Source organism: Quercus robur, chromosome 4, assembly GCF_932294415.1.
Source record: "Quercus robur chromosome 4, dhQueRobu3.1, whole genome shotgun sequence".
Classification (NCBI taxonomy): Eukaryota; Viridiplantae; Streptophyta; class Magnoliopsida; order Fagales; family Fagaceae; genus Quercus; species Quercus robur.
In genome coordinates, this window is record NC_065537.1 from 1,455,256 (window position 1) to 1,480,974 (window position 25,719).

General features: G+C 34.2%; 3 protein-coding genes across 5 annotated transcripts; 1 reads left to right on the top strand and 2 right to left on the bottom strand.

The window, feature by feature from the left end:
* Window positions 1–1,864: 1,864 nt before the first annotated feature.
* LOC126720295 (phenylalanine--tRNA ligase, chloroplastic/mitochondrial) lies at window positions 1,865–25,719 on the bottom strand. Of its 3 annotated transcripts, XR_007653333.1 has the most exons (12): window positions 25,470–25,718; window positions 24,507–24,697; window positions 23,563–23,769; window positions 23,346–23,463; window positions 22,908–22,984; window positions 22,565–22,744; window positions 22,337–22,381; window positions 21,621–21,725; window positions 18,569–18,682; window positions 18,382–18,464; window positions 18,066–18,288; window positions 1,865–2,079 (listed from the first exon to the last, which is right to left on the bottom strand). XR_007653333.1 is itself a non-coding variant. In XM_050422629.1 (11 exons), exons 1-10 carry the CDS (start codon window positions 25,681–25,683, stop codon window positions 18,414–18,416), a joined length of 1,302 nt encoding a protein of 433 aa, XP_050278586.1. In that variant the 5' UTR covers window positions 25,684–25,718; the 3' UTR covers window positions 17,745–18,288; window positions 18,382–18,413. The 3 variants fall into 3 exon arrangements, 2 of the variants coding, with proteins under 2 accessions (XP_050278586.1, XP_050278587.1); XM_050422629.1 differs by lacking the exon at window positions 1,865–2,079 and having other exon boundaries at window positions 17,745–18,288; XM_050422630.1 differs by lacking the exons at window positions 1,865–2,079; window positions 18,066–18,288; window positions 18,382–18,464 and having other exon boundaries at window positions 18,602–21,516; window positions 25,470–25,719.
* On the top strand, window positions 7,137–7,904 carry LOC126720298 (proline-rich protein 4-like). The gene is made up of 2 exons (XM_050422633.1): window positions 7,137–7,250; window positions 7,578–7,904. Exons 1-2 carry the CDS (start codon window positions 7,169–7,171, stop codon window positions 7,793–7,795), a joined length of 300 nt encoding a protein of 99 aa, XP_050278590.1. The 5' UTR covers window positions 7,137–7,168; the 3' UTR covers window positions 7,796–7,904.
* LOC126724587 (protein FAR-RED IMPAIRED RESPONSE 1-like) lies at window positions 9,483–10,700 on the bottom strand. Its single transcript, XM_050429069.1, has one exon. The coding sequence runs from the start codon at window positions 10,698–10,700 to the stop codon at window positions 9,483–9,485; it is 1,218 nt and encodes a 405-aa protein (XP_050285026.1).

A 25,719-nucleotide genomic window follows, 5' to 3' on the forward strand; every position in this document is an offset into this window, starting at 1 on the left:
GAACGAAGGATGGAAGTAGGAATTTGTCTTCTGGGAACAACAACTTGAACTTGAACAATAAAATTTTGACCAACAAATATGCTAAAATTCAAATCTAGGTTAATATACAAAAAATAAAACTAGTATCTATTCTGTATTATTAAAAAAAAAAAAAAAATCTAAATAGAATAAAAAGACACAAATAACAGTTATGAATATATTTGAAATCATTTATGATATTTCAAAATGAATCTTGATCTTTTTTAAAGTATTGAAAATAATTTATATTAATTCTGTACTAAATTTTGCTACAATACTCTTTTATTGTTATCAAGTTGAAATGGACAAAAGCCAAAAAAACCTAGCCCTTTCTGTCTAGGGTTCTTACTAGGTAAAAACATTTCCATCAATCAATCTAAACAAAAAACGTGGTCAAAGCTTGAGTTCAATTGCTTCATTGCACTAGACCCATTGCGATAGTAACATATGGCCAAAAGTCGGCATGTGTCACAAGCACAACAGTTCTAGTGCAGTGAAGCACTGGACATCACATACCCTAGTCAAGTCCTTAGGATAAATGATCCTATTTCATGGTAAGATGCTTACTGGCAATATGAACAAGTTTGGTGTGGGTGCTATGCATGCATGATGTTTCACGCACCTTTATATATCCAATTGAAGCCATAATTCATAAGTCAAGAAATAGCTTTCACGAAGTTGTGGTTCTATTCCATACAAACTTGAAAATGACTTTTCCAAGTAGGGTCATCCCTATCTTTATTGCTTAGTCACTAAATATCAATAAAGATTAAACTTATTGTCCCAACCCGTTAAATTAAATAACTTAGTGGAAAGTTCAACACATTAAATAAAATTAAATATCTAACTCGAACATCAATGAAAAATTCAATTGGTCATAACGTGTAAGAAACGTTCAGCAATTCTTCGTTCTTCACCCATAGAAATATCAGGAAACTTGTTACTCAAATTATTGCATGCAGCGATTGCTTGTCACTTATTTTTCATTTTTTTTTTCTTCTTGGGATTAAATAAATCAAGAATATAGGAATAGTCGGGCCCAAGCACTCTACTCTTTCTGCGCTACAAGCCACCAGCCGAACAAAAAGAGCCCCATGACAAAATTGAGAGAAATGAAATTTTACACTCAAGGTACAAAAAGAAAATCCCAACCGCAAAAATTTTCAGCATGAGTTTTTTATCTTCTATAATGGGCTGTAAGGCCCAGTGGATGTCTGAAAAGTTCTTATGCGTAGACCAAACTGGAAAATAGCAAAAGACTTCTTGAACTAGTGGTGCCTGAGATTTCTTCTAAAGGAGTAAGTTAAGTTTAACTATTCACTCTTCTATGAGATCTGCACAATTACTTCTTCTAGTTAATTAATAAAGATTCAAACTAACAGAAGTTGAGTGCAAGAATATTCCAATATTTGTTTCATCCATGGGAGTTGATTGTAAAAGGATTCCAATATTTAGTAGTTTTTTTCAAAAAGGGTAAATAATTGCACTAGAATTCCTTGAACTTTCAAGTTGTTATTTTAAGGTTCCAACATTTAGTACAACTAAAATCTTGCCTTTCAGATGCTTTTTTGAATGCCGGTAAAACTGCATAAAATCACTTGTGTGCAACAAGTTTAATCCAATTAACGCTGTAGCGGGAAAAAAAAAATACATGTAACTCACTCCATATGAGAGGAAAGTAATATATATGTATGGGCTACACAGTATACCAGCTCCTATAAAGTAGGAGAAGCACAATAATGACCAAAATTTCCATCAATTATAATCACGTCAACCCCAATTATTAAATCAATTTCTTACAGTATCTCTTGTCCAAGGCATAATATCACAAGTGAAATCTTCATGGTAGCTAATAACTGGAATGTACGGATTCAAATGTATTAAGGCACATGGGACATAATGTAATCAGACCCAGTTTAATAACAAAATTCAGAAATCCATAACTCATACTATCAAGCCTAAAATCAGTCTCATCTGAGCTTTGGATTAGTAAACCCCATATCCAGTTAAAAGTTGGGAAATTACTACTACCGTGTTGGCTCATTAACACAAATTTGTAACCTTGCATTGAAGTTTATAGAGGTCATGCAAAATCTCCTGTGGTAAAATTTGGACTAGTGCTTTTTCTTGGAATTTGTGATTGCTATCAAACTCATCAAAGAGCATATAGAACCATAGAGATCAAAGATACATCATGTCATCTAAAAACTTTTAACCAGCGGGGGACCATTGCCTCGAAATATCCTTGAAAATGTGTTGATTATAATGTGCAAACATTATTGGATTTACCCGTACCTATAGAGAATTCAACTTTTGATCAAATCAATTGACATGAAATTTGAGATGCGGCCACTCAATAAACAGTGGTTCAAACAAGAGAAGAACTGTAAAATACAACTTGTAACAATGTTCATGTACTACACAGCATCATGAAAGTGTGTGATTTAAAATATATCCACTTTAAAAGTGTGGGGTTTAACATGTTCCAAATATGAAACTATAATTTTTTTTTTTTACTTGCTTTCTCCTTAATATTATCATTTTCCCTTGAAATATCCTTTATTTTAATTGTTGAGTAGAATTCCAACTGATGGGGGTAGTTAGCATTCAAGCTAAGAGCATTTGCAGCAGTGGAGCTAAAAAACTATAATGCTATTTTAGCTCCACCAATATACCAAAAAAGGCTTGCAGCAGTGGAGGCAAAGCTAAAATTTTTAGCTGATTTGCTACAGTGCACATCTATAGATAGATGTGCACTGTAGCAAACATCTAAAAAAACAAAAATTAATCAACTCCGATTAAAATAATAAAAGTCACTTTATTTTTTTTTCATTTTTTTATTCTATCTCCACTGTGCCATCATCACTCTCCAGAGCTCTCATCTCTCTCACTCATCAAGCTCTCCACGCCGTCGCCGTCCTAGCCCAGCCCACGCCGTCCGTCGCCATCCCAGCCCAACCCACGTCGTCACAAGCTCTCATCTCTCTCACTCATCAAGCTCTCATCTCTCTCACTCATCAAGCTCTTATCTCACTCATCAAGCTCTCCACGCCGTCGCCGTCCCAGTCCAGCCCACGCCGTCCGTCGCCGTCCCAACCCAGCCCACGCCATCACCATCCCAGCCAATCCACTTCAAGTCAGTGCTCTCTCTTTTCTTTTGTAGTGAATTTTTTCATCTAGTTGTTTGTTGTTTTGGCTTAATTTTTCTGGGCTTAGTGTTATTTTGTGGTGAAAAATGGTGTTGTTGCTATGTTATTTTAGGCAAATGGTGTTATTTTTTTGCTGTTTTTGCTGGAATGGAGGAATGTATTGGGAATTTTCTGTTTGCAGGAATTTGTTGTGTGGTTTCTGTGGTCTCTGTAATTTGTGCAGGGAAGTTTACATGTTTTGTTGTCACTGTAATTTGTTGTGTTGCACAAAACCACAGAGTTACGTTTGGGAATTTTCTGTGTGCAGGGAAGTTTACATTTGTTGTGTTGATATAAATGTCTCTATAAATGTGAGTTTGTTGTGTAATTTATCTCTGTAATTTGTAATATAAATGTCTCTATAATTTGTCTATAAATGTAATATAAATGTCTATAATTGTAATATAAATGTCTCTGTAATATAAATGTAAGTTTGTTGTGTAATTTTTCTCTGTAAATGTCTATAAATGTCTGTAATTTGTTGTGTTGATATAAATGTTAGTTTGGAAATTTCTGTGTGCAGGGAAGTTTATATATATATTTTCTAATTTTATGGAGTCAAGTAGGGACACAGAGTTATGTAGAGACCTAACATTTATCACGGGTATCATGAACGGGGATATAGAAATTGACTCACAATTTTTTGGAACGTCTCAAAATACTCCTGTGTCAGTTTCTGATTCTCCACCTCCACCTCCACCACAAGTTGAAAATGCCTCTTCTACAAAAGGAAAACGGGGCTCTAACTTTACTGTAGAGGAAGATAAACTCTTAGTGGCAGTTATGCGAGTGTGTGAATGTATGAGTTTTATTGTAATTTGGTTTGAGTTATGTATGTGAGCAAATCTATGGACTACATTGTTCTTGCTATAATATGTGTTCTATTTTATATGTTTTCTTATAAAGTTCCTTCATTTCATAGTTCACATTGTTCCAAGGTTGCTTCCGGACAATTGAGACGATAATAGGCTATCATGATAATTGAGAAGTTGTTTTAGTAAAAAAAAAAATGTATGAGTATAATTTGGGGTTAAAAAAGTCACTTGTTAATACTAGACGATTATTTGCTATCATGCGGCGGCGGCGGCGGTAAAAGAGTCGTCGGTGGCAACGGCGACGACAGTGGTGGAAAAAGAGTCGTCGGTGGTGGCGGTGGCGGTGGCGACGACGACGACGGCGGTGGAAAAAGAGTGGTGGCGGCGGTGGCGGTGGCAACGGCAATAGTGACGGCGGTGGCGGTGGCAGCGGCAACGGCGGTGGCGGTTGAAGGTGGTTGTGATTGTTGTTTATTGTATAGGATATATTATTTTATTGTAATGGATATATTATTTTATTATAATGGATATATTATTTTATTGTAATGTTTATATTATTTTATTATGTTAAAAGCTAAAATAGATCCACTGCTGCAGCATGTATGTAGGTAAAATAGATAAAGTAACTTTTGGTGGAGTTAAAAAGCTAAATTTTTAGCTCCACTGCTGTGGATGCTCTAAGCCATTCAACACAAAGGTAAAGTAATTCTGGCATTCATTTTCAATTGAAGCCAGCCATGACGGAAACTGATCCTCTCCATTTCCCTTTGAAATGGAGAGGCTCTAGTTCACGGTGGGGATTGAGTCCAAAATGATCCACGCTCAAAAATTGGACACATCATTTAAAATGTGTCCACCATACTTAACTGGAGTTCAGTTTACTTAACTGGGGTTTAACTCAATCGGACAAAAAAAACTCAAGTTAAACTCTTAACCCTCACCAGCCATTCAAACTCTCTCTCTCAAATTTCAAAGTTCAAACTCTCTCAACCTCCACTTCTAGCATACTCAACTCAAACCCATCAGCAAAAACAAAGAAAAATCCTTAGCTCACCAGAGATCCCGACACCCATACACGCATCCTTTTTAGACCCAGATCAGAGAGAGAGTAAGGGTTAGGGTTTGGAGAGAATCGGGTGTAGAGAGAGACATTGATGCTTTTCAAACCCAAATCAGAGAAGGTTAGGGTTTGGGTTTAGAGAAAATCGGGAAAGAGAGAAGTTGATGATCTTTCAGGTTTGATCTATGGAGGGAAATGAGATTGAGAGACAAAGAAAGAGATTTTGGTCGAAGGAGAGAAGAAGCCACCATTGGAGGTGGTGGTTGCGGTGAGCCAGCCTTGCCGATTTGGTTCAAACCCAAATCAGAGAAGGTTAGGGTTTGGGTTTGGGGAAAATCGGAAAAGAGAGAAGTTGATGCTCAATCTCCATGGCTATTGCTAGCAGCCACCGTGTTCCGCTCCACCAATTCCGGCCGTGGTTCTGGAAAAGTTACTCTATCTCCCTCTTTGATTTTTCCTTCTTTTAATTTTCTCAACAAAAAAAAGATTTTTTAATTTTTAGTATTGTATTAGGATTTCGTTTTCTTTTGATAAAGAAATTGAATTCCCTGTTGTACTTGGGAAAAAAATAATGTGGAATTTGTGTTATTGGATACAGATTGTTCTTGGCCGAGCTTCATCTTGCAACCACACTACTGCCGGCGGCGGTGCATATAGATGGTGTTTACACCATTGGTGGCCGCTGGTACCCTTCTTTTTCATAAAACAATGGAGGTTTTTGGGTACAGCCAAATGTGCTGTGATTGAAGGGAAAGTGGTCGGCTTGTAGTTGTTGTGTGTTGTTGTCTTTGACATCAGTAAAGTAATTGTGTTGCTTGGTATATGCTAAAAAAATCATTATGAAATTTCTCTTTTTGTCCTAATTTTTCTTAGGCACCTTTATTTTCCTAACTTGCATATGGGTATTTTGTGTGTTGTAGTTCATTTTAAAGGTATAAACTGTGGCTCTTGATAGGCTAACTTAAGGGGAAAATTTTTGCTTGCTTGAATTGTTACCAATCATACTTAACAAGTTTAGCCCAAATTTTAAGTAGTCAATTTAGATTTTTATATGTTAAGGCCTCCCTCAAATATTCTGGGTTTTTGGTTCAAAAGAATGTTTGAAAATTTGGTGATGTGTTTTTTCTTTTAATAAATCTTCAAATATTTCTAGATGAACTTTAATTCTTGGGCATTTCAATGTTATACAGATATGTTACTGATTTATGAACTCTAATTCTAATTGGGCATTTCTAAGTTATACAAATATGGTACTGATCTATACAATAAAGCAGAAATTGCATTTAAATTTAGGCACAATTGAGCTTATGAACAAGAGTTTGTTTTATGAATTTTCCCCATTTATTGTGGCCAAAGCTTAGATGGATTAATAGCTATATGTCTCTTGTTTTCTTGTTAACAGGATAAAATGTTTGGAAGCATTCCATGATCTAAGACACATTTAGAAAAGAGCATAGCAGCTAAGACACATTACATGGCAGTGCTACATAAAGAAAAGCTTGACATAAAAATTGCTAAGAATATGAAGTGTTGGTATTGTATTTGGATTTTGTTTTCTTTTGATAAAGAAATTGAATTCCCTGCTGTACCTGGGAAAAAAATAATGTGGAATTTGTGTTATTGGATACAAATTGTGTTCAAGTGAAAAGACAACAAAAATAACAGAATCTGTATGTATAAATGGTGGTTTACCTACTTGTTTTCCTTTTAAATAAACAAGCATATATCTTTTGTCATTTTTCACCATGAGAGGACTAAATCCCAAACTTTTGCGAAGTTTTGCTTTGCTGATTTAAAGTTGTTATATATTCATCATAATCTTTAAGTTGATGAATGCGTTTTACCATTGTCAAACTAATTCATGAATTTTTCTAATTCATGTTCCATGTTTTTCTTGATTAGCTATAAACCGAAAATTACTTCAAATAATGATTTTTTTAATTGCTTAATAGTGAGCGAGTATTTGCTCTAGCAGACCTTTGAAATGAATTCCTCAAAAGTTAGGATTTTTTTTTTTTTTTTGTCCAAATTGGAGTATTTCTTGATCTGTTTTTTTTTTTTTTTTTTTTTTTCATGTGTATGACAGTATGATGAGTTTAAGTGTTTATAGTCTAGCTGCTTGTGCAGACTGTGAGAAGAGTAACATTAAGACTAAACATGCCTTTACAGGTATGGTTTTCTTTTTTGGAACTGTCATAAATACTAAATTGTTCAGGGTTGATGCATTGTTTCTTTTTTATTCTACTCGTGATGGGTGCATTGTTCTTTTAAATGTCAATGTCAAGTTTGCCTTGTAAAAGTGCAATGTTGGCATGCTTTGACTTGAAATGCTACTATTTGCTAATCTTGGTCCCATATTCTGTTTAGGGTAAAAATTATGGACAATATGGACAAAGTGATGGGTGCATTGTTCTTTTTTCTTGCATATGATTAATGATGCCATATACAAACAATATTGAAAAACAAGTAACAATAATTTTGTGTATCATGGTGCAGGGCTTCGAGTAACAATTGATTGCAAGCCAGAAAATGGACACTTAAAGACAAGAGGGGTAGGGAAACTCGATGAAGAAGGAAAGTTCAAAGTGTCTATTCATCGTAAGATTGTAGAAGATGGCAAACTGAATGAAGAATGCTATGCACAGCTTCACAGTGCATCAGCTGCACCATGCCCTACACATAATGGCCTAGAGTCTTCAAAAGTAGCATTGTGACAGTTGTTATTGTAAGAATTGAATTTTGATTGTAAGGATTGTGACAGTTGTTATTGTAAGGATTGAATTTTGATTGTAAGGATTGTGACAGGTGGAATGTGGATATTTATAGATATTTGTAAATAAAGATTGTGACAGTTGTGGGCTATTGATATTTGTAGATATTTTTAAGTAGGTGTAAGGGTGTGCTGCACAGGTGGTGCGAGTAAAGCTGCTGTGTGTGTAAGGGTGTGTAGGGGACTCTGCATGTGGGTGTGCACAGGTGGTGCGGGTATAGCTGCTGGGGTGTGCGTGTGTGCCTGCATATGGGTGCGTGGGAGTGTACAGTCTAGATAAATTGTACTGCTATTGTGGGTTGTTAGTTGGTTGGGACAAGGTGTGTAGTTAGTTGGTTATGTGGAGTGCTTATAAGGAGAGGAAAAGGATAGTAAAACTCATGTAGATAAGGATTGTAAAACTCATGCAAAAGAAAAATTGACACCAATTAACATGCATACAACTCAAAACTTGGCTTATTTATATAAATTTTTTCTCCTAACAGCAACACTTATATATAAAAACAACTCTTGCCTAGCATAACAATTATGTAGAAAAACATATTTATGCTGTGCAATACCAGACCTATGCAGTAACATTAATTATGCAGTAACAGTAACAATAATTATGCGGTAACTTTAACAGTAATTATGCAATAACAGTAACATTAATTATGCAGTAACTTTAACAGTAATTATGCAGTAAAAGTAACAGTAATTATGCAGTAACTTAACAATTATGTAGAAAAACATATTTATTCTGTGCAATACCAGACCTATGCAGTAACATTAATTATGCAGTAACAGTAACATTAATTATGCAGTAACTTTAACAGTAATTATGCAGTAACAGTAACATTAATTATACAGTAACTTTAATAGTAATTATACAGTAAAAGTAACAGTAATTATGCAGTAAAAGTAACAGTAATTATGCAGTAATTATGCAGAAATAGTAACAATTTTTGCAACAACAAATAATTATGCAGAAATTAACACCTTGCAGAGATACATCAGACATGCAAATTAAGTATTCTTTCCAAATAATAAAAAATCTAAACATTTGAATATGACTAAGTTTTGGACCATCAAAACTCCAATCCTAAACTAGGAAAATTACAAAACAAGAGCACTTAATCTCAACATGTGTCATAGATTATAAAACATGATCCTAATCATGTGCATATATTTCCTGTAAAAATTGTACTAGTTTAGCAACAATAATAGTATACTATATTAATGTGTAAAAATAAAATAGAATGGTGAAAATAAGGATAATTGAAGATTACCTCTTGCACTTTTCTTTTCTTTGTTTGCTTCTTTGATGTGCCTTCCTTTGGTTTCCTTATCTTTTCTATCCATGATTTCGTCCTACGCTTTTTATTACGATAAACCTCTCTTTTCTTTATCCCTTTTAGTACAATCGTAATCGAAGCACATAATTGATCTTCTTTGTTTGCAAAATCGGTGGAAGGACTAATGATGTCTTCTTCTACATTAGCTTTGCAATTCCTAAGGTCACAAAGTTTTTTTTTTTTCAAATCTGCAATTGCTAAGCTTAGAATATTATGGCCTTCTTTAGTTTCACATGCCTCATTCACCAATTGAATATATTTTGGACATAAATCTCAATACCGATCTACATATTCCAGTCAAGTATCCGGCTTAATGTTATGTGTTGTGCAATTTTTTCCGCTTCCATCTTTTACATCTCTTCTCCACCTCTTCATAATATATCTATTAGGAATCAACTTGATATCCAATACATCAAGAACTTTCAAACCATGCCTACATAAAATACCAAATGACTCAAACTTTCTGCAACTACAAGATAGAGTCTCATCTAATGGATTCCACATGACCTCATATTTTCCATTTTGATTGAAAACTCCAACCACATAACTATGTGTTTGACTCACATTGCGTTCAAGGATGGATAGTGCCATTACCTCTTCAACTTCTGTCTGAAATAAATCAAACAACTTAGGCATGTACACTGTTGCTACTTGGTTAAGCATAGGAGAGCTTTTGAGCTTTAATCTTGGAAATTTCTGTCTAGAGTTGTATTCTGCTTCTAACTCCTTATCCCGCTTTTGATTGACAATTGTTTCAAAATGAGTGAAAAACTCTACTATATTGAGATCAGTATGCAAGCAATCCTTCAAGTCAGCATTGAAACTCTCACTAAGCTGGGTTGTCTTCATTCCTGTAGTGAAAGTTCTCTTAACATATGCTTGGGCCCATTTTTCCTTCAATTTAAATAGATCAATTAGCCATTTATTTTCACGAACATTGTACTTATCTAGCATTTCATTCCAAGCTGTAAGAAACTCATCTTCACCGTCATACTCATAGATACATGCTAAGAAATCAGCGTTAAATTGAGGCTCAGTTTTTAGTAAATGACCCAAGTGTTTCTCAACATTTTGCCACATATGCCAACTACACAATGTATGATATGTCTCAGGCATGACTACTTTTATTGCAGCTGACATTGCTACATCTTGATCTATGAAAATAGTGATTGGCTTCTTTTTTGACATTGCTTCTAAGAAGGTCTCAAATAACCATACAAAAGATTCAATCGTTTCATCATATAAAAGTGCACCTCCAAATACAACAGTTTCTCTATGGTGATTGAGACCCAAAAATACTCCAAGTGGCCTTGCATCTCTATTTGTGCTATACGTTGTATCAAATGTTATTACATCACCGAAGTGGCTATAGTCAATGATCATTCTTGCATCGGCCCAAAAGATATTAGTAATCAACTCTTCACAGTCCAATTGAGTAGCAAAATAATATGAAGGATTTTCCTTAAGTTGACGACTGAAATATCTTCCCAAGCTAGCAGCTGCCCCATGCTCCATGTCTCTCTGTCACTTACTATGTAAGTAGTTTTTAAGATCTTGCTTGGTAAAACCAAGATTATCATATCCACCAACTTGCTTACTAAGAAGCTCATAAGATTGCTTTAATCTTAATCCCGATTCATGTGCCAAATCAATTTCAATAGCATGAGTTGCAACCACTTTCTGTTGTGATGGCATCATGTGCACAGTTGATGGAAGGTGGAGATAGTGGTTATGCTCAGCAATAAATTCACTCACCACATATTTTTTACTATCTCGATTAAGTACAATAACCAAACGTGCTTTACAACCACATCTTGTTTCTGCTCGTGGATTCTTTACATTCTGATCTCTCTTGTCTTTGCCTCGAACTCCCTCCTTCGCACACACAAATCTCCTTGAAGTAACCACTCCAGTCTTTTTACATTTATTTACATACTCTTTTCTAATACTAAAACCAGCCTTTCTACCATATTCATTATAAAAACTATATGCAATCTCATCCACTTCAAACTCCATCCCTTTAAATGGGGTAGATTCCATGGGCACATTAGAAGGAACATGTATTCCCATCATTATCCCTAGAAAAAATTGAACATAAATTTATTATAACTTTCACCTATCATTTATTTTCAAAACAGAGATGATGTAAAAAAAAAAAAATGAGGATGTAATGAATGATCAACATACTAATGAGGATGTAGCTCATATGAGAGAAATGTTATATATCTTTGTTACTAAACATAAAAATTCAAGATGACCAAGCATGATTTCAACTCAACTCACTCAAAGGGCAGTCAATTTAAACATGACAGTAATAAACATGTTCTTTAAAATCTTGCATCCATAAAATGCCATCAAGAATCATTATAAAGGAATCTTCTTATTATGATTAAAGAACTTATTTATTATGAGATTTTTTTTTTCAAAAGAGAAATTTATTAATTGAAATATCTAAACCTTGTGATCAACACCACAACAGTATCTTTTTGATCACCTCTCTATATATGTCCATAATCCACATTAAGCGTACAAGTAATCATTTTTTAATTTCACATAAACTCATCATTGATACTATTTTCTTATGAACCGATTATAATAGACTATATTAACAACTGTGGAAATATATATTTTTTTAAATTGTGCCACTAAACTTATTGATTACACTATGAATTAGGATCATGTGTGTAAGGATTTTAGTGTTGATCCATTCCATAACATTTTATGGTAATAAATTCAAATTTATTGATGTAATTTTATCCGTTTGAAAATCTAGTTAGTTTTTTAGTTTATATTTAGAGCTACTCAAAGAAATGCTTACTAAAGAGGTTTGCTTGAGCGAAGGTCAAGATCGATTAAGTGCGATGTGAGGTGTGCTCGAGCAAGATGGTAAACTTGCTTAAGTGGAACATTAAAGGTCCGAGATTTTGCATGTCTCTCGCTTGAGTGAGGTCGTAAAAATATACTTTCCTAATCTACTTTCCGAAGTGGTTTCTCCATTAAAGATATTCTTCTTTGATTTTCCACTTCATCACCAAATTTTATGTCATGCTTAATGTGCTTTTTATATTACTTATTGATTTGTTAATTGCTTAACTATAGTGAAAAATTAATTGTCTAAGTGGATCACTTCACCAATATAATTTGATAATTTTGCTCATTAATTCACATTGGGGTCTAAACAGAAATTTCAATGTTCAATCTTATTTAATTATATGAAATTTTTAAGAAAGACTCTAACTTGCATCCAGCCATCAAAACAACAATATAAACTCACCAAGAAGTTTTATTGATAACTCCTTTGAGTATCCTACTTGAGTATGGTGAGATTTATCACAAAGTATTTGACAAGATACTTACCTTTTTGAGTGACAAATTTACTTTGATAAAGTTCCCTTATTAGCAAATCTCTACAATTAGTCATTTAAATATCAAAGTTGCATGTGTTAATGGCAGGTGTTTTTTTTTTTTTTTCAAAAAAGCTACTAAAAAAGGCATATTCATTGGTCATAAGGGCCATGACTAGAGTACACTTGCTATACCATCCTTTTGTTTTTAGGGAAAACGTTCAAAAATTAACTCGTTTTCTTATGTTCGGTAATCAGGGGCAACTGCACATACATTTTAGGGGTTCATATTAGGGGGTTCAAATGAACCCCCTGACTTGAAAAAATTTATTTGAACAACAGCTACAATGAAGGTCTTTGATCAAACCGTTAGGGACCTGTAAGTCTTAACTGTGATTCTTATTATGTAGTTTCTTATCATGGTGATCTCATTGCTATTTGAGTGTTCTGTTTTCTTGATTCATCGTTGGCAATATTGGTGAGAAAAGATTATTCTTTGGATAGTTTCTCTTGAATTACATGGTCAGTTTTCAGAGTTTAGTCTTGTTTATTCATTCATTATATCTTGTTTCTCTATTATTATATGACAACAATTGCCTAAGACGTTAACTTTTTTATTGCTTTTCTTACAGTAAAAGAGAGGTGAATAAGAAAGTGCTTAAAGTCCCTGGAATTGAGCAGAAGGTAAAAAGATTTCCTTTAATTTTTTTTGCCTATTTGGGTTTTCAAAACTTTGATTGATTTGTCCCCGTCAATATCTGGGGGCAATGGTGGTGAGATTGAACAATAATTGCCCATGTGTTGTCCCTATGTTTATTATTGAAAGATCTTTGTCTGGTGATTATCACTCCTGTATTAGGTTATTGCTCCTTGACAACAATATAAATGTAGAAAAATGATCAAACATCAAATAAGATAAGCATAAATAAGTTTACGGATATACCTCTGTTTTGGCAAGATAGAAACAGAGATGCTCTGAAGCTGAACTTGTTCTCTGAACCTTCTGTGAAGCTTTTTTTTTTTTTTTTTGGTTAAAATCTGTGAAGCTTTGAACGTGGGATGGCAAGATAGAAACAGAGATGTCTTCTCTGAACCTTCTATGAAGCTTTTTTTTTTTTGGGTTAAAATCTGTGAAGCATTGAACGTGGGATATATCTTTGAACCTTCTGTGAAGCTTTTCCCTCCTATAAGGTTTTCTTTGTTTTCCAGTGCACAGATATACCTCTAACTCTATTTCACTTTTCCCTCCAAAAAGTTTTTTTTTGTCCAATTGAGTTAAACAAATCCTTCAATTTAAGTATTTAATTGGGGTTAAGTGTGGTGTTTTCATTTTAAATGATGTGGCACGTTTTTAACCCTTGATAATTTTGGACTCAATCCCCACCATGAGCTGGAGCCTCTCCATTTCAAAGAGGATTTGGATCCAACCATGACTAATGACTCATGAGTCAACAAATCATTTTTAATTGAAGCCATGTCTAAAGACTCGTGAGTCAACAAGTTCCATGACACTAATTGCAAAAGATGTTTCCAAGACGGTACGGAAAGTTGTGTTTTCATCATTGATGTTTTAGTCAAAAAAACAATAAAGGTAAAATGACTTTTGCAATGTGTCATCCCAATACGTTCAATTAAATAGCTCAGTACAGGCATACCGCGTGAGAAAAGTTGCTCAAATTCTTCATTCGTCAACCACGCTAGCTAATATTAATGCAGTGACTGATTGTCATTCTTTTTTATATATTAAATAAATCAAGAAGAAAGGGATCTAGATGGGCTCAATCACCATTCTTTTTCTATGCTAAAAGTCATCAGTCTTACAAAATCAGCCCCATCAGACTTATAAAAAGTAGCTCATGACAAGAACGTGAGCAATGGGTTTTACATTCTGAAAGTGCAAAAAGAAAATCACAACACAAAATAGCTTCCGGTTAATGTGTGTTCTAATCACCTATCTTTTTTTAAATATTTTTTCAGGAATTAAAAATGTTATCAATATTTTTTTAATTCTCAAAAAAAAATTTCTTTTAAAAATGGTTAATTATTGTGAATCTTATGGCGCACGTTAACAAAATCCAAGTTTTATTATATCTTCTATAATGGATTGCAGGCCCAGTTGATATCTGAGGAGTTCTTATGTGTAGCCGGACCTGGAAAAAAGTTTTACGCGTGAGAAAATTTTAGCCCAATGGGAAAAGATATCTAGCGAATTAAAAATTAAAAAAAAAAAAAAAAAAAAATCAAACAAACAATAGAAGTTGTGTGCAGTAGTAGTTCCAGTTAACTCAACTAATAAAGTCTTTAATGGTTGAATAAGAAATCTGAAGTTCTATCTCCACCTGCACTAGAAACATATTAGTGTTTTGGTTTGATGATAAAAAGCTATCATTAAGAGCAGACACCATAAATTGAATCTCTATCTCAAAAAAAAAAATTTGTATGCAACAATATTTGTTCCATCCACAGGAATTGACTGCAACAGGTTTCTAAATTTCCAATATTAGTATTTTTTTTTTTTTCAACGTGTAAATTGCAGTAGCACCCTTTGAACTTTCAAGTTGTTACATCAATGCCTCTTCTATCAATGCCTCGTCCATTTTCTACCAAACGGAACACATGGGTCTCACGTGAGCCTAAATGTTTTGTATCCAATAATGAGAAATGAAGGAAAATATAGAGAGAACCAAGGATGGAAGTAGGAATTTGTCTTCTGGGAACAACAACTTGAACAATAAAATTTTGACCAACAAATATGCTAAAATTCAAATCTAAGTTAATATACAAAAAATAAAACTAGTATCTATTCTGTATTATTAAAAAAAAAAAAAAAAATCTAAACAGAATAAAAAGACACAAATAACAGTTTTGAATATATTTGAAATCATTTATGATATTTCAAAATGAATCTTGATCTTTTTTAAAGTATTGAAAATAATTTATATTAATTCTATAATAAATTTTGCTACAATACTCTTTTATTGTTATCAAGTTGAAATGGACAAAGAGCTGGTGTTATGGATGGTAGAGAAAGGAAAATCATTGGAGCTGTTTGAATATACGGCCTATACTATTTGGAATTAGAGAAACAAGGTTAGGCTCAATCTTCAAGCTAATCCGCTGCACCGAGTTGCTGCACAGTCAGTTGCAATGTTGGCGCACTTCAGATCAAGCACAGAAGCTTCAGGTATGCAGATCAGAAGCAACAAGCCAAGAGGTAACAGATGGCAAGTTCCACAAGCGGGTTTTGTGAAAGTGAACTTTGATGGTGCGGTCTTTGGTGAGTTAAATAAGTTAGGTGTTAGAGTTGTGATAAGGAACAACAACGGGGCTGTTCTAGCTTCATGTTCAGAGAAGTTATCGTAGGCATATAAGGCAGAGGAGACAGAAACATTGGCTACCTGGAAAGCCTTGATGTTCGCCCATGAGTTGGGGTTCCAAAGGATAATACTAGAAGGGGATGCTCTTGGTTTAATTCAAGCTTTGAAGTCACAAGAGCAGAACCTAAGTCCATTGGGTTTGCTGGTGGGAGATGTGAAACTTTATTCAAATCATTTTCAAAGAGTGTTGTATTCTCATGTAAAGAGAAACGGTAATAGTGTAGCTCATAATTTGGCAAAACATGCTATATGCATACTAGATTTCCAAGTTTGAATGGAAGATATTCCACCTCATATTGTTTCGTTTTTGTATTCAGATGTAACTCATTTACATTAATAAAAGTACTTGATTTCTTTCTCAAAAAAAAAAAAAAAAAAAAAAAAAAAAAAAAAAAAAAAAAAAGTAGAAATGGACAAAAGCCAAAAAAACCTAGCCCTTTCTGTCTAAGATTTTTACTAGGTAAGAGCATTTCCATCAATCAATCTAAATGAAAAAATTGGTCAAAGCTTGAGTCCAATTGCTTCATTGCACTAGACCCATTGAGATAGTAACATATGGCCAAAAGTCGGCATGTGTCACAAGCACAACGGTTCTAGTGCAGTGAAGCATTGGACATCACAGACCCTAGTCAAGTCCTTAGGGTAAACGACCCTATTTCATGGTAAGATGCTCACTAGCAATATGGACAAGTTTGGTGTGGGTGCTATGCATGCATGATGTTCCACGCACCTTCATATATCCAATTGAAGCCATGACTTATAAGTCAAGAAATAGCTTTCACAAAGCTGTGGTTCCATTCCATACAAACTTGAAATGACTTTTCCAAGTAGGATCAGCCCTATCTTTATTGCTTAGTCACTAAAATATCAATAAAGATTAAACTTGTTGTCCTAACCCGTTAAATTAAATAGCTCAATGGAAAGTTTAACACATTAAGTAAAATTAAATATCTAACCTGAACATCAATGAAAAATTCAATTGGTCATAACGTGTACGAAACATTCAGCAATTCTTCATTCTTCAACCATAGGAATATCAGAAAACTTGTAGCTCAAATTATTGCATGTAGTGATTGCTTGTCACTTATTTTTCTTTTTTTTCTTCTTGGGATTAAATAAATCAAGAATATAGGAATAGTCGGGCCCAAGCACTCTAATCTTTCTGCGCTACAAGCCACCAGCCGCACAAAAAGAGCCCCATGACAAAATTGAGAGATGAAATTTTACACTCAAGGTACAAAAAGAAAATCCCAACAGCAAAAATTTTCAGCATGAGTTTTTTATCTTCTATAATGGGCTGTAAGGCCCAGTTGATGTCTGAAAAGTTCTTATGCGTAGACCAAACTGAAAAATAGCAAAAGACTTCTTGAACTAGTGGCGCCTGAGACTTCTTCTAAAGGAGTAAGTTAAGTTTAACTATTCAATCTTCTATGGGTGCTGCTTGAGTACTTCTAGTTAATTAATAAAGATTCAAACTAACAGAAGTTGAGTGCAAGAATATTCCGATATTTGTTTCATCCACGGGAGTTGATTGTAACAGGATTCCAATATTTAGTAGTTTTTTTCAAAAAGGGTAAATAATTGCACTAGAATTCCTTGAACTTTCAAGTTGTTATAATCAGGTTCCAACATTTAGTACAACTAAAATCTTGCCTTTCAGATACTTTTTTGAATGCCGGTAAAACTGCATAAAATCACTTGTGTGCAACAAGTTTAATCCAATCAAGGCTGTAGCGGGAAAAAAAATACATGTAACTCACTCCATATGAGAGGAAAGTAATATATATGTATGGGTTACACGGTATACCAGCTCCTATAAAGTAGGAGAAGCACAATAATGACCAAAATTTCCATCTATTATTATCACGTCAACCCCAATTATTAAATCAATTTCTTACAGTATCTCTTGTCCAAGGCATAATATCACAAGTGAAATCTTCATGGTAGCTAATAACTGGAATGTACGGATTCAAATGTATTAAGGCACATGGGACATAATTTAATCAGACCCAGTTTAATAACAAAATTCAGAAATCCATAACTCATACTATCAAGCCTAAAATCAGTCTCATCTGAGCTTTGGATTAGTAAACCCCACATCCAGTTAAAAGTTAGGAAATTACTACTACCGTGTTAGCTCATTAACACAAATTTGTAACCTTGCATTGAAGTTTATAGAGGTCATGCAAAATCTCCTGTGGTAAAATTTGGACTAGTGCTTTTTCTTGAATATGTGATTGCTATCAAACTCATCAAAGAGCATATAGAACCATAGAGATCAAAGATACTACAGGACACAACTGTTTGATCAACTTATCGTTCAGAAATTTTATCTGTCCCCTTCAATCTTGGGGGTGCTTTTCTGTCTTTACTGGCTTTGAACTGTGTATCCAAAAAAAAAAAAACTAAAAAACTAAAAAACACAGCAAACAAAATAAAAACTGTAAATTAACAATATAGTATGGAGAACTTTACATGATATAAGTAGCAGACTGCACCACAAACCCTCATCGAAGAACAACGTTCAGCTTGCTCTGCACCTGCTCTCTTACATTCCACTGCATACCACAATTAAAGAAACAAATTTGAATTGAATAATTATCTTCACCAAAAACATACTCAACAAAATGAAAAGTCAGCAAAATCTTATTAAATGAAATACCTGCAACTCATTAATTTCGTCATCTGTGAGTGAACGTTCCATCGATCGATATGCAATCCTATAACAATGACTGGTCATTCCCTTCTTGTTGGTGAAATTGTCTATCAGTAACACCTAAGAGTCACAAAGTTCAATTTTAGACTAGCGTCATTGGCAAAATTCAGTTTTGGGTGAGAAGACATATTGGTGAGATATAGGATTGCCTCCTTAAGAGACCAAACTCAAGCCAGGTTCTGTAGTAACATTTGATAACAACGTTGAAAGTCTAATGAAATCATGATATTTACCAATCTCAAAAAGTAGGACATAGAAAACCATACACAAAATAAATCTTAACTTGCCCACGATCCTGCTGACACTTTCATGGTCAACCATTCAACATGGATGAGCTCAAAGAACCTTAGCAAGACTTTTAAGGTATTTGCAGTTGTTATTTGGGGGCTTGTAGAACTAACATGGCTCGCCTCCAATAATGAAAATTCAGAATTGAGAATTACCCATTCTTGTTATAGAAGGTGATGACACTAAAAGTGCAGCTATGAATATGTATAGCTGTAACATGCTTGAGAAGAAAGTCTAGATCCCAATTTAAGGCTATCTATATTAGGTTGTCTAATAACATATCACCATTGATCATAAAAACAATCTTTTTTGTAATGACTCACTAAATATAGTCCAAAAAAAAAAAGTAAACAAAAACATCCACAGTATGTACATGTGCTTGCGAACATGTTAAATAACGCATGAAGTTCTTTTCAAATATCTCCACATTGAAAGGGAACTGCACTTGACATGTAAATATTCAGCTCTAATTATTCTACAATGCGACCCTTTGCTTTAACTCAAAATGAGAGATAACAGAAAGACGCTATATACTTTCAGAAAGATTTTGGGACAGAATGAAAAATGGCATAGGACATTGCTTCTAGGATGATGGGAGTATCCTTTTAGTCAAATATGAAGGGACTATGCTTTTACTCTGCTGATCATTGTTAGGTCTTTAAATCCTACAATTTTATGATCCTATGGATCAACTTCAATAATAAAAATCCCAACAGAATTATAGTTTAGATTCTTGGATCTGGATCCCTCTTACAGACTTACCAATCCAAAAAATGCTACTTCCATGCCTACTAAAAAACAATTTTTCATACACCACAATAAACCCACCACCCACTCTGGCATTACCCAATAAATCCCAAAATGAAGATAAACAATCAAAGCAACTGCAATAAGATCCCCAATACACTCCCTGTATTCAGCCCCTACCACCATTCTGCAAAGAAGATCCCTCTTCATAGCATTTTTTTTTCCATAACCATTTTCAATAAAGCTGTTAAAAACACCAAGCTTTCCTAAATGGGGAACAAACAGTCTCCCAATTTACAAAAAGGTACTTTATTTCCTAAGCCCCCTTAAAATTTCTCTTTGTAATTTCTCAAGCCTTCTAGTAACACTTACAAGCATGGGAAATATTGACATAATAGGTTGGTAGACAGGAAAGAGTACTCATAATTTCCTTTAGAAACGTACAATTTTCTTTCCATCCCATCAACCTTCTTTCTGTCTTTCTCCAATAACACATCTCATGGAAATTTACTCATAACACAGACCAAGAGGCAGAGCCTAAGAAGAAAATGTAAAGCAATAAATTTACTGACCTTACAACCAACTACATGTGTTAGCTCTACCACAGCCTGCACTTCCTCAACTGGAACCAGTTCACTCTTAGCAAAATTCAAATTTAAGCCCGAAATTGTTTCGAAACATAGTAAGGTTCATCTGAGAGAAATGTCCTTCTCTTACTTATCCCTATGAAGTATCATCAGCAAATTGTCCAAGTTAAATCCCAATAATAGTCTATAAAATCTTACAATCCTTCAATTCAATCCTATATGATTTGTTTTGACCTAAATACTTTCTCACCAATTTTAGGTAGGTTACCTATTTTACCCACGCTGGAGCCCATAGATCAAATATTCCCCCTCAAATTAAGTATTAGATAAATTTCTTAAAGTGCCTTTAGATGAACCATATCAGGTCCTAAAGTCTTCATTGGTAAGAAAGACAAACCTCACATAGGTAACCATGAAAGATATTCTCTAATCTATTTCAAGCAATCACTCTCAAATCCTTCACATGCATAAAATGATTTATTAAGTAGCAATAATGATAAAGCGACTTGTAATGCACTGACAACATACCTTGCTGAACTTCTCACCATCTACCAAACAAACATTTGCCAGTGTTAGTGACTAATTTAATACCCTAAACAAAGCTGCTAGAGATTTATTCAACCACTCCATGCTGCCAAAAGTTGAGTATTGAAGCCTACTGACCCAAGGAAGGACTTTATAGAACTGCCTAAAGGTATGAGAAAGGTGAATCATTTCTTGGAAGTTAAAAAAGTGCAAAATGAGACCTCCAGCCCCCATAAATATACAGCGATGACCACAGTCAGAACTCAGTTCATATGCCCTGGAGTGTCTCAGTAAATTCTACCAAGCAAACGACAACAACAACAAGAAGCTTACAACAACGATGACGATGAAGACAAGATAGACATACAACCAGAAAAGTTCAGAACCAAGCTTCAGATCACATCAAGCATGATCATTACCTCAGTCTTCAAAATCACTTAATGACCCTTTCTACTAGTTGACATAGTCTAAGCATGATTAGATGCACATATTTTTATTTTGTCGTTCATCACATAATAGTGCACAAATCTGTTGCTTATAAGGGAGCAATAAGGTAAAAACAATATAAAATTGATTGTAAACAATGATATCAATACATAAAATCAAAAGCAGTTTATTTCTGCAACATAACTTATATATAAAGATCAGAAAAAGAAACACTTAATTAAATGTATTCATTTCCACTGAATGTCCAGGGCCTCCAGGCACACCCTCCCCTCAAGCAGCAAATCACAATGCATAAAGTTACTATATATAACAGAATACAGGAATAAATAGGTCAATCTAGTGAATGATTAAACAAGTTAACTGTTCGACAAAGCATCTGTTAGGAATAACATTTAAAAACATACCTCCTCAGCAAGATCTCCAGCAATTCCTCTCACAACTTCACATAAGTTGTTTTCAGTGAATGATTCATTGATCCAAAAACTTATATCTTTGTAACAAGGAGGATACTGCAACACAATACCATAATTTCAAATTTCAAACAAACATTTACAACTTACAAGTAGCAGTTGGATGCCTAGAACCTTTAATAGGTGTGTAGGTGTGTGTGTGTGTGCATGTGTGTGTGAGATAGGGTAAAACTTGTTGCACATCAGTGCGTGCGGACACACAGGTGTGCAACAACTGAAGTTGTGAGATGAAGACACTATTTCAAACTTGAAATTGTGGCTTCAACTCACGTTTTCAATTGTTTGCACACCTGTGTATAGACACATAGGTGTGAAACAAACTCTGCCCTATATGATAAATAAAATTTTAATATGTATAATAAGAAGGCTGAGAAGCTCATTATGCGAAGATAATCATAAAAAAAGGGGGCACATACCAATCCTTAAAAGATAAAAACAAAACAAAACAAAACCTTGTAACAAAGGGTTTTCTTTTTGGTTCTTTTGTCATGTAAATAAGTTAAATTTATTCAAAGAAAGAGTTTCATGAACAAAATGTACAAGGCATAACAACATAAAAATACATAGTGCAACATCATTCCTTTACAACAATGAAATTTCTATGGAAAAATTTTAATTATATTTTAGAGGGAAGAAAATGTTAGTAATACCTTTGAAAATGGCTTGAATTTGACTCCCAGCTGACCCTTGGAAAACTGTTATACAAAACACTGAAGATCAGATATTCAGGTCCTCCAGATTATGTGATGAAACCAAGGATGTAAATTTTGGCATAACACTAATTCAAATTCTAAAGAAGACTTAATTTCACACACAAATAGTCCAGCAGAGGAGAAGAAAATAATAAAGAATTATCATTTGATAAACTCAGGAATGACCTGTGAGGTGAATCGCTCATCGTTTGACCAGAAAAGCCGAATATCTGGTATGTCAAAAAGAACCATTGCTAACCGCTCTAATCCAAGACCAAATGCCCAGGCAACATTATTCGTTTTGCCACTTCTCTTTAATATTTCTTGCTCTGTCACACCACAACCCAGAACCTCCAACCATTTCTCCTGACATCATATTGGGCATTGAAATAATGAATTACATGCAGCTTCAAATGAAAAAAAGGAAAGGAGCAGAGTTTTTCATAGAGGGCAGTATAAGGCTGAAGAAAGGTATCATGTATACATGCAACGCTACATATATATATATATAGCAAGATCAATGGCCTACCTGAAAATATATCTCAAGTTCAAATGATGGATTGGTGAATGGAAAATAAGTATCAATCCAGCGCATTTCCACAGCACCTAATAATTTTAGCAAATTTAAACTCAAACCATTCATATATATATATTCGACAAAGTAAGCAGAAAAAAAGCCTAAGAACAAGACCATGAAAAAATAATAGAATTTTAATAAATTAATACTTCTAAAACCAAATTAGGTGATCTGTATACTATTCTTTTGGGAGTGCAAAATAGTCCCCACCTTTCAGTTTCCCTGTATCATCTTAATTTAGCTCCCAAAAGTAAATTAATGCTGGGTTTTTTTTCCCCACCTAAAATTTACAGCTTTTTCCTGACAAATTCATTCAATGTTTCCACAACTCAGAATATTTTCTGGTTACTAGAGTGCATTTGCTCAGCAAGGTTTTGGTTCTAAGTTTACCAAATAGGTGATTTGCCAAGCCCTCAAGACATTTCTTCAAGTCCTCAGCTGCATAAGATGTGGCATCTACACCAGATGCCTCCCAATCATCTGGTGAAAACACACGTACACCTTCCATCTAAATATTAATGAAACAGATTCACCAAACAAAATGAAAAAAGAAACTTCAAGAACGTAATCAAAATATAATTTTGTTTGTTAGAATCAAAGGAGAAACCTGATGAAACACAGGGTAATGAGTCGAGTCAATGGAATCCCTGCGGTATACATCTCCTGTAACAAGAAAATGAGTGTGTCCTCTTCTCAATAACTCTGCCTGATGAGCACTTGTATGACACCTCAAAACAGATTGAGCATCAATATAGTATGTATCATTATAACTCCTGCTTACATGATCAGCAGGAACCAAGACATCATCAAAATTCTGCAAGAAGTACACTTACACTTACAATTTGTTTTATTATAAGTACTTACAATTACGAAAATAGACAAAACAAAGGGGAAAGTGCAAAACAATTCAAAATACTCACAATAAACATGTATCTGTAATCATAGTCTCAATAAAGATATAAACTGAGAGAGAGAGAGAGGCAAAGCATAAAACATGCAAAGAAGATGCAATCATGATAACAAACAAAATAATTATATACAAAAAAATAAAAACATGAAATCAGAATTTAGAAATTTCAAATCCTAGAATTTGAATGGCTTCCACTCAAAATTTAAGTTATGGTGATTCTACCAAATACCAAGGTAGAAAACAGATGGCTGTGAAATTATGTGGTCAAAATTAGTAAAATAATCTTAGATGATTTCTTTGGTTAATAAAACTTTTTTTGAGAAACTTTGGTTAATAAACTTAATATCAAAGACTTTAAATTTGACTGTGAGATCAAGAGCTTCACTTTGAAAGTTACGGTAATGCTTTTGGAAACCATAAATCCAACCTTAAGGGCTATCAGAAGTTTAGAAAATAATTCCATCCTTGTCCAACACAAGTGGCATACAAACTATATAATTTATCATGACGATAAATAGTTGCATGTGCAACAAATGCATCTAGCCATCATATGAGCAAAACTAGTTAAGGAGAGAGAAAGGCATCATAAGGACATGAACATGCAATTTGTCAAGAATAATGATACAAACTTGCACCAATACCTGTTTCACGGTTACAATTGGACAGAGATCATCGAATTTATCAAACTTGTTAGGATAACTGGTGTCAAAGTACTCATATATAGCATTCTTCAGAATCCCAATCGGGTGCTGATCCCTCCTATGAAGTTGCATTCCAAGTTTTGAGAAAATTGTATCCGGGACATTGTTTGTAGGGTCATCCCTCATCACATCTACAAATCCATTATCCCAATATATGAAACTATGTTGTATATATGCATAGGTAACCAAAACAGTATACTGACGTGAAAATCTAATAGGTTTGAACTTGTTTGCACTCAGAAATTGGTTGTCAGGACATTAAATATGCCCCACAATCCTAAAAACGAAAGCCCAGCACAGTATAACAGCTAAAATGATTTAAAATTGAAGTCTAATTTTTGAAGAACGTGCATTTCCAATAGTGTTAACCAGGCAAGCAATCCGCAGAAATCCAGTCTCTCAAAAACTCAAACTAACGCAACAGTTATAGAATTTCGTATTCGAAATTTTTATGGGTACAATGTTCTCGAGTGTCTTTACAAACCCCAAAATGCAAATACTAAACAGGAAAGCAAATAAAGAAACTCAGCAAACCCAGTAAATGACTCCTAAATTCATGGATATTGACAACTGTAAGGAACAACAAAACGAGAAAAATTCAATGCCCCAGACTGCAATGGCCAATGTCAATCCCATAACATTATAACAAGATGAAAATAAAACCAACCCAGGTAGTAAAATTGCTCACCAAGTACATAAATAACAAAAATACAGCATAATGAGAAAGTACAACAGAACCCAGAAACCAGACCAACCAGTACAGAAATTGCAAATGTAAAAATTACCCATCAAAAATCAGTGACACAGCAATTCAAAACACTATTACAATTAAACAGAAAAAAAGGGGACCAACCCAGATGATAAAATTAAGAAAAAAAAATTGCAATTGGGTATCCAAGTTACCTTCTCGACCAATCTTGACTCCGCCAAGTTCGAGCACAGAGGCCACCGGTGACCTCCATTTGTTGCGGTGAAGCTTATCAGAAGGAAGAGAAGAAGAAGCAGCAGAAGAAGAAGAAGTAGAGAAAGGAATGCAAAAGGCGAGGCTTCTGCTATTTCTAGAGAGAAAGAGTGAGGTTCTGGAGAGGAGAGTAGTGTGAGCGATTGAGATGGCCATTTTTTTTTTTTTTTTTTTTTTTTTTTTTACAGAAAA

Excerpts from the sequence above, each read along its gene's own strand:
- LOC126720295 (XM_050422629.1), bottom strand. The coding sequence starts at position 25,683 with ATGGCCATCTCAATCGCTCACACTACTCTCCTCTCCAGAACCTCACTC. Across the intron at positions 24,698-25,469 it reads AGTCAAGATTGGTCGAGAAG|ATGTGATGAGGGATGACCCT; the intron begins GTAACTTGGATA and ends ATGGATTTGTAG. Across the intron at positions 22,985-23,345 it reads CTTGGCAAATCACCTATTTG|GTGCTGTGGAAATGCGCTGG; the intron begins GTAAACTTAGAA and ends TAAAATTATTAG.
- LOC126720298 (XM_050422633.1), top strand. The coding sequence starts at position 7,169 with ATGATGAGTTTAAGTGTTTATAGTCTAGCTGCTTGTGCAGACTGTGAG. Across the intron at positions 7,251-7,577 it reads GACTAAACATGCCTTTACAG|GGCTTCGAGTAACAATTGAT; the intron begins GTATGGTTTTCT and ends ATCATGGTGCAG.
- LOC126724587 (XM_050429069.1), bottom strand. The coding sequence starts at position 10,700 with ATGGAGCATGGGGCAGCTGCTAGCTTGGGAAGATATTTCAGTCGTCAA.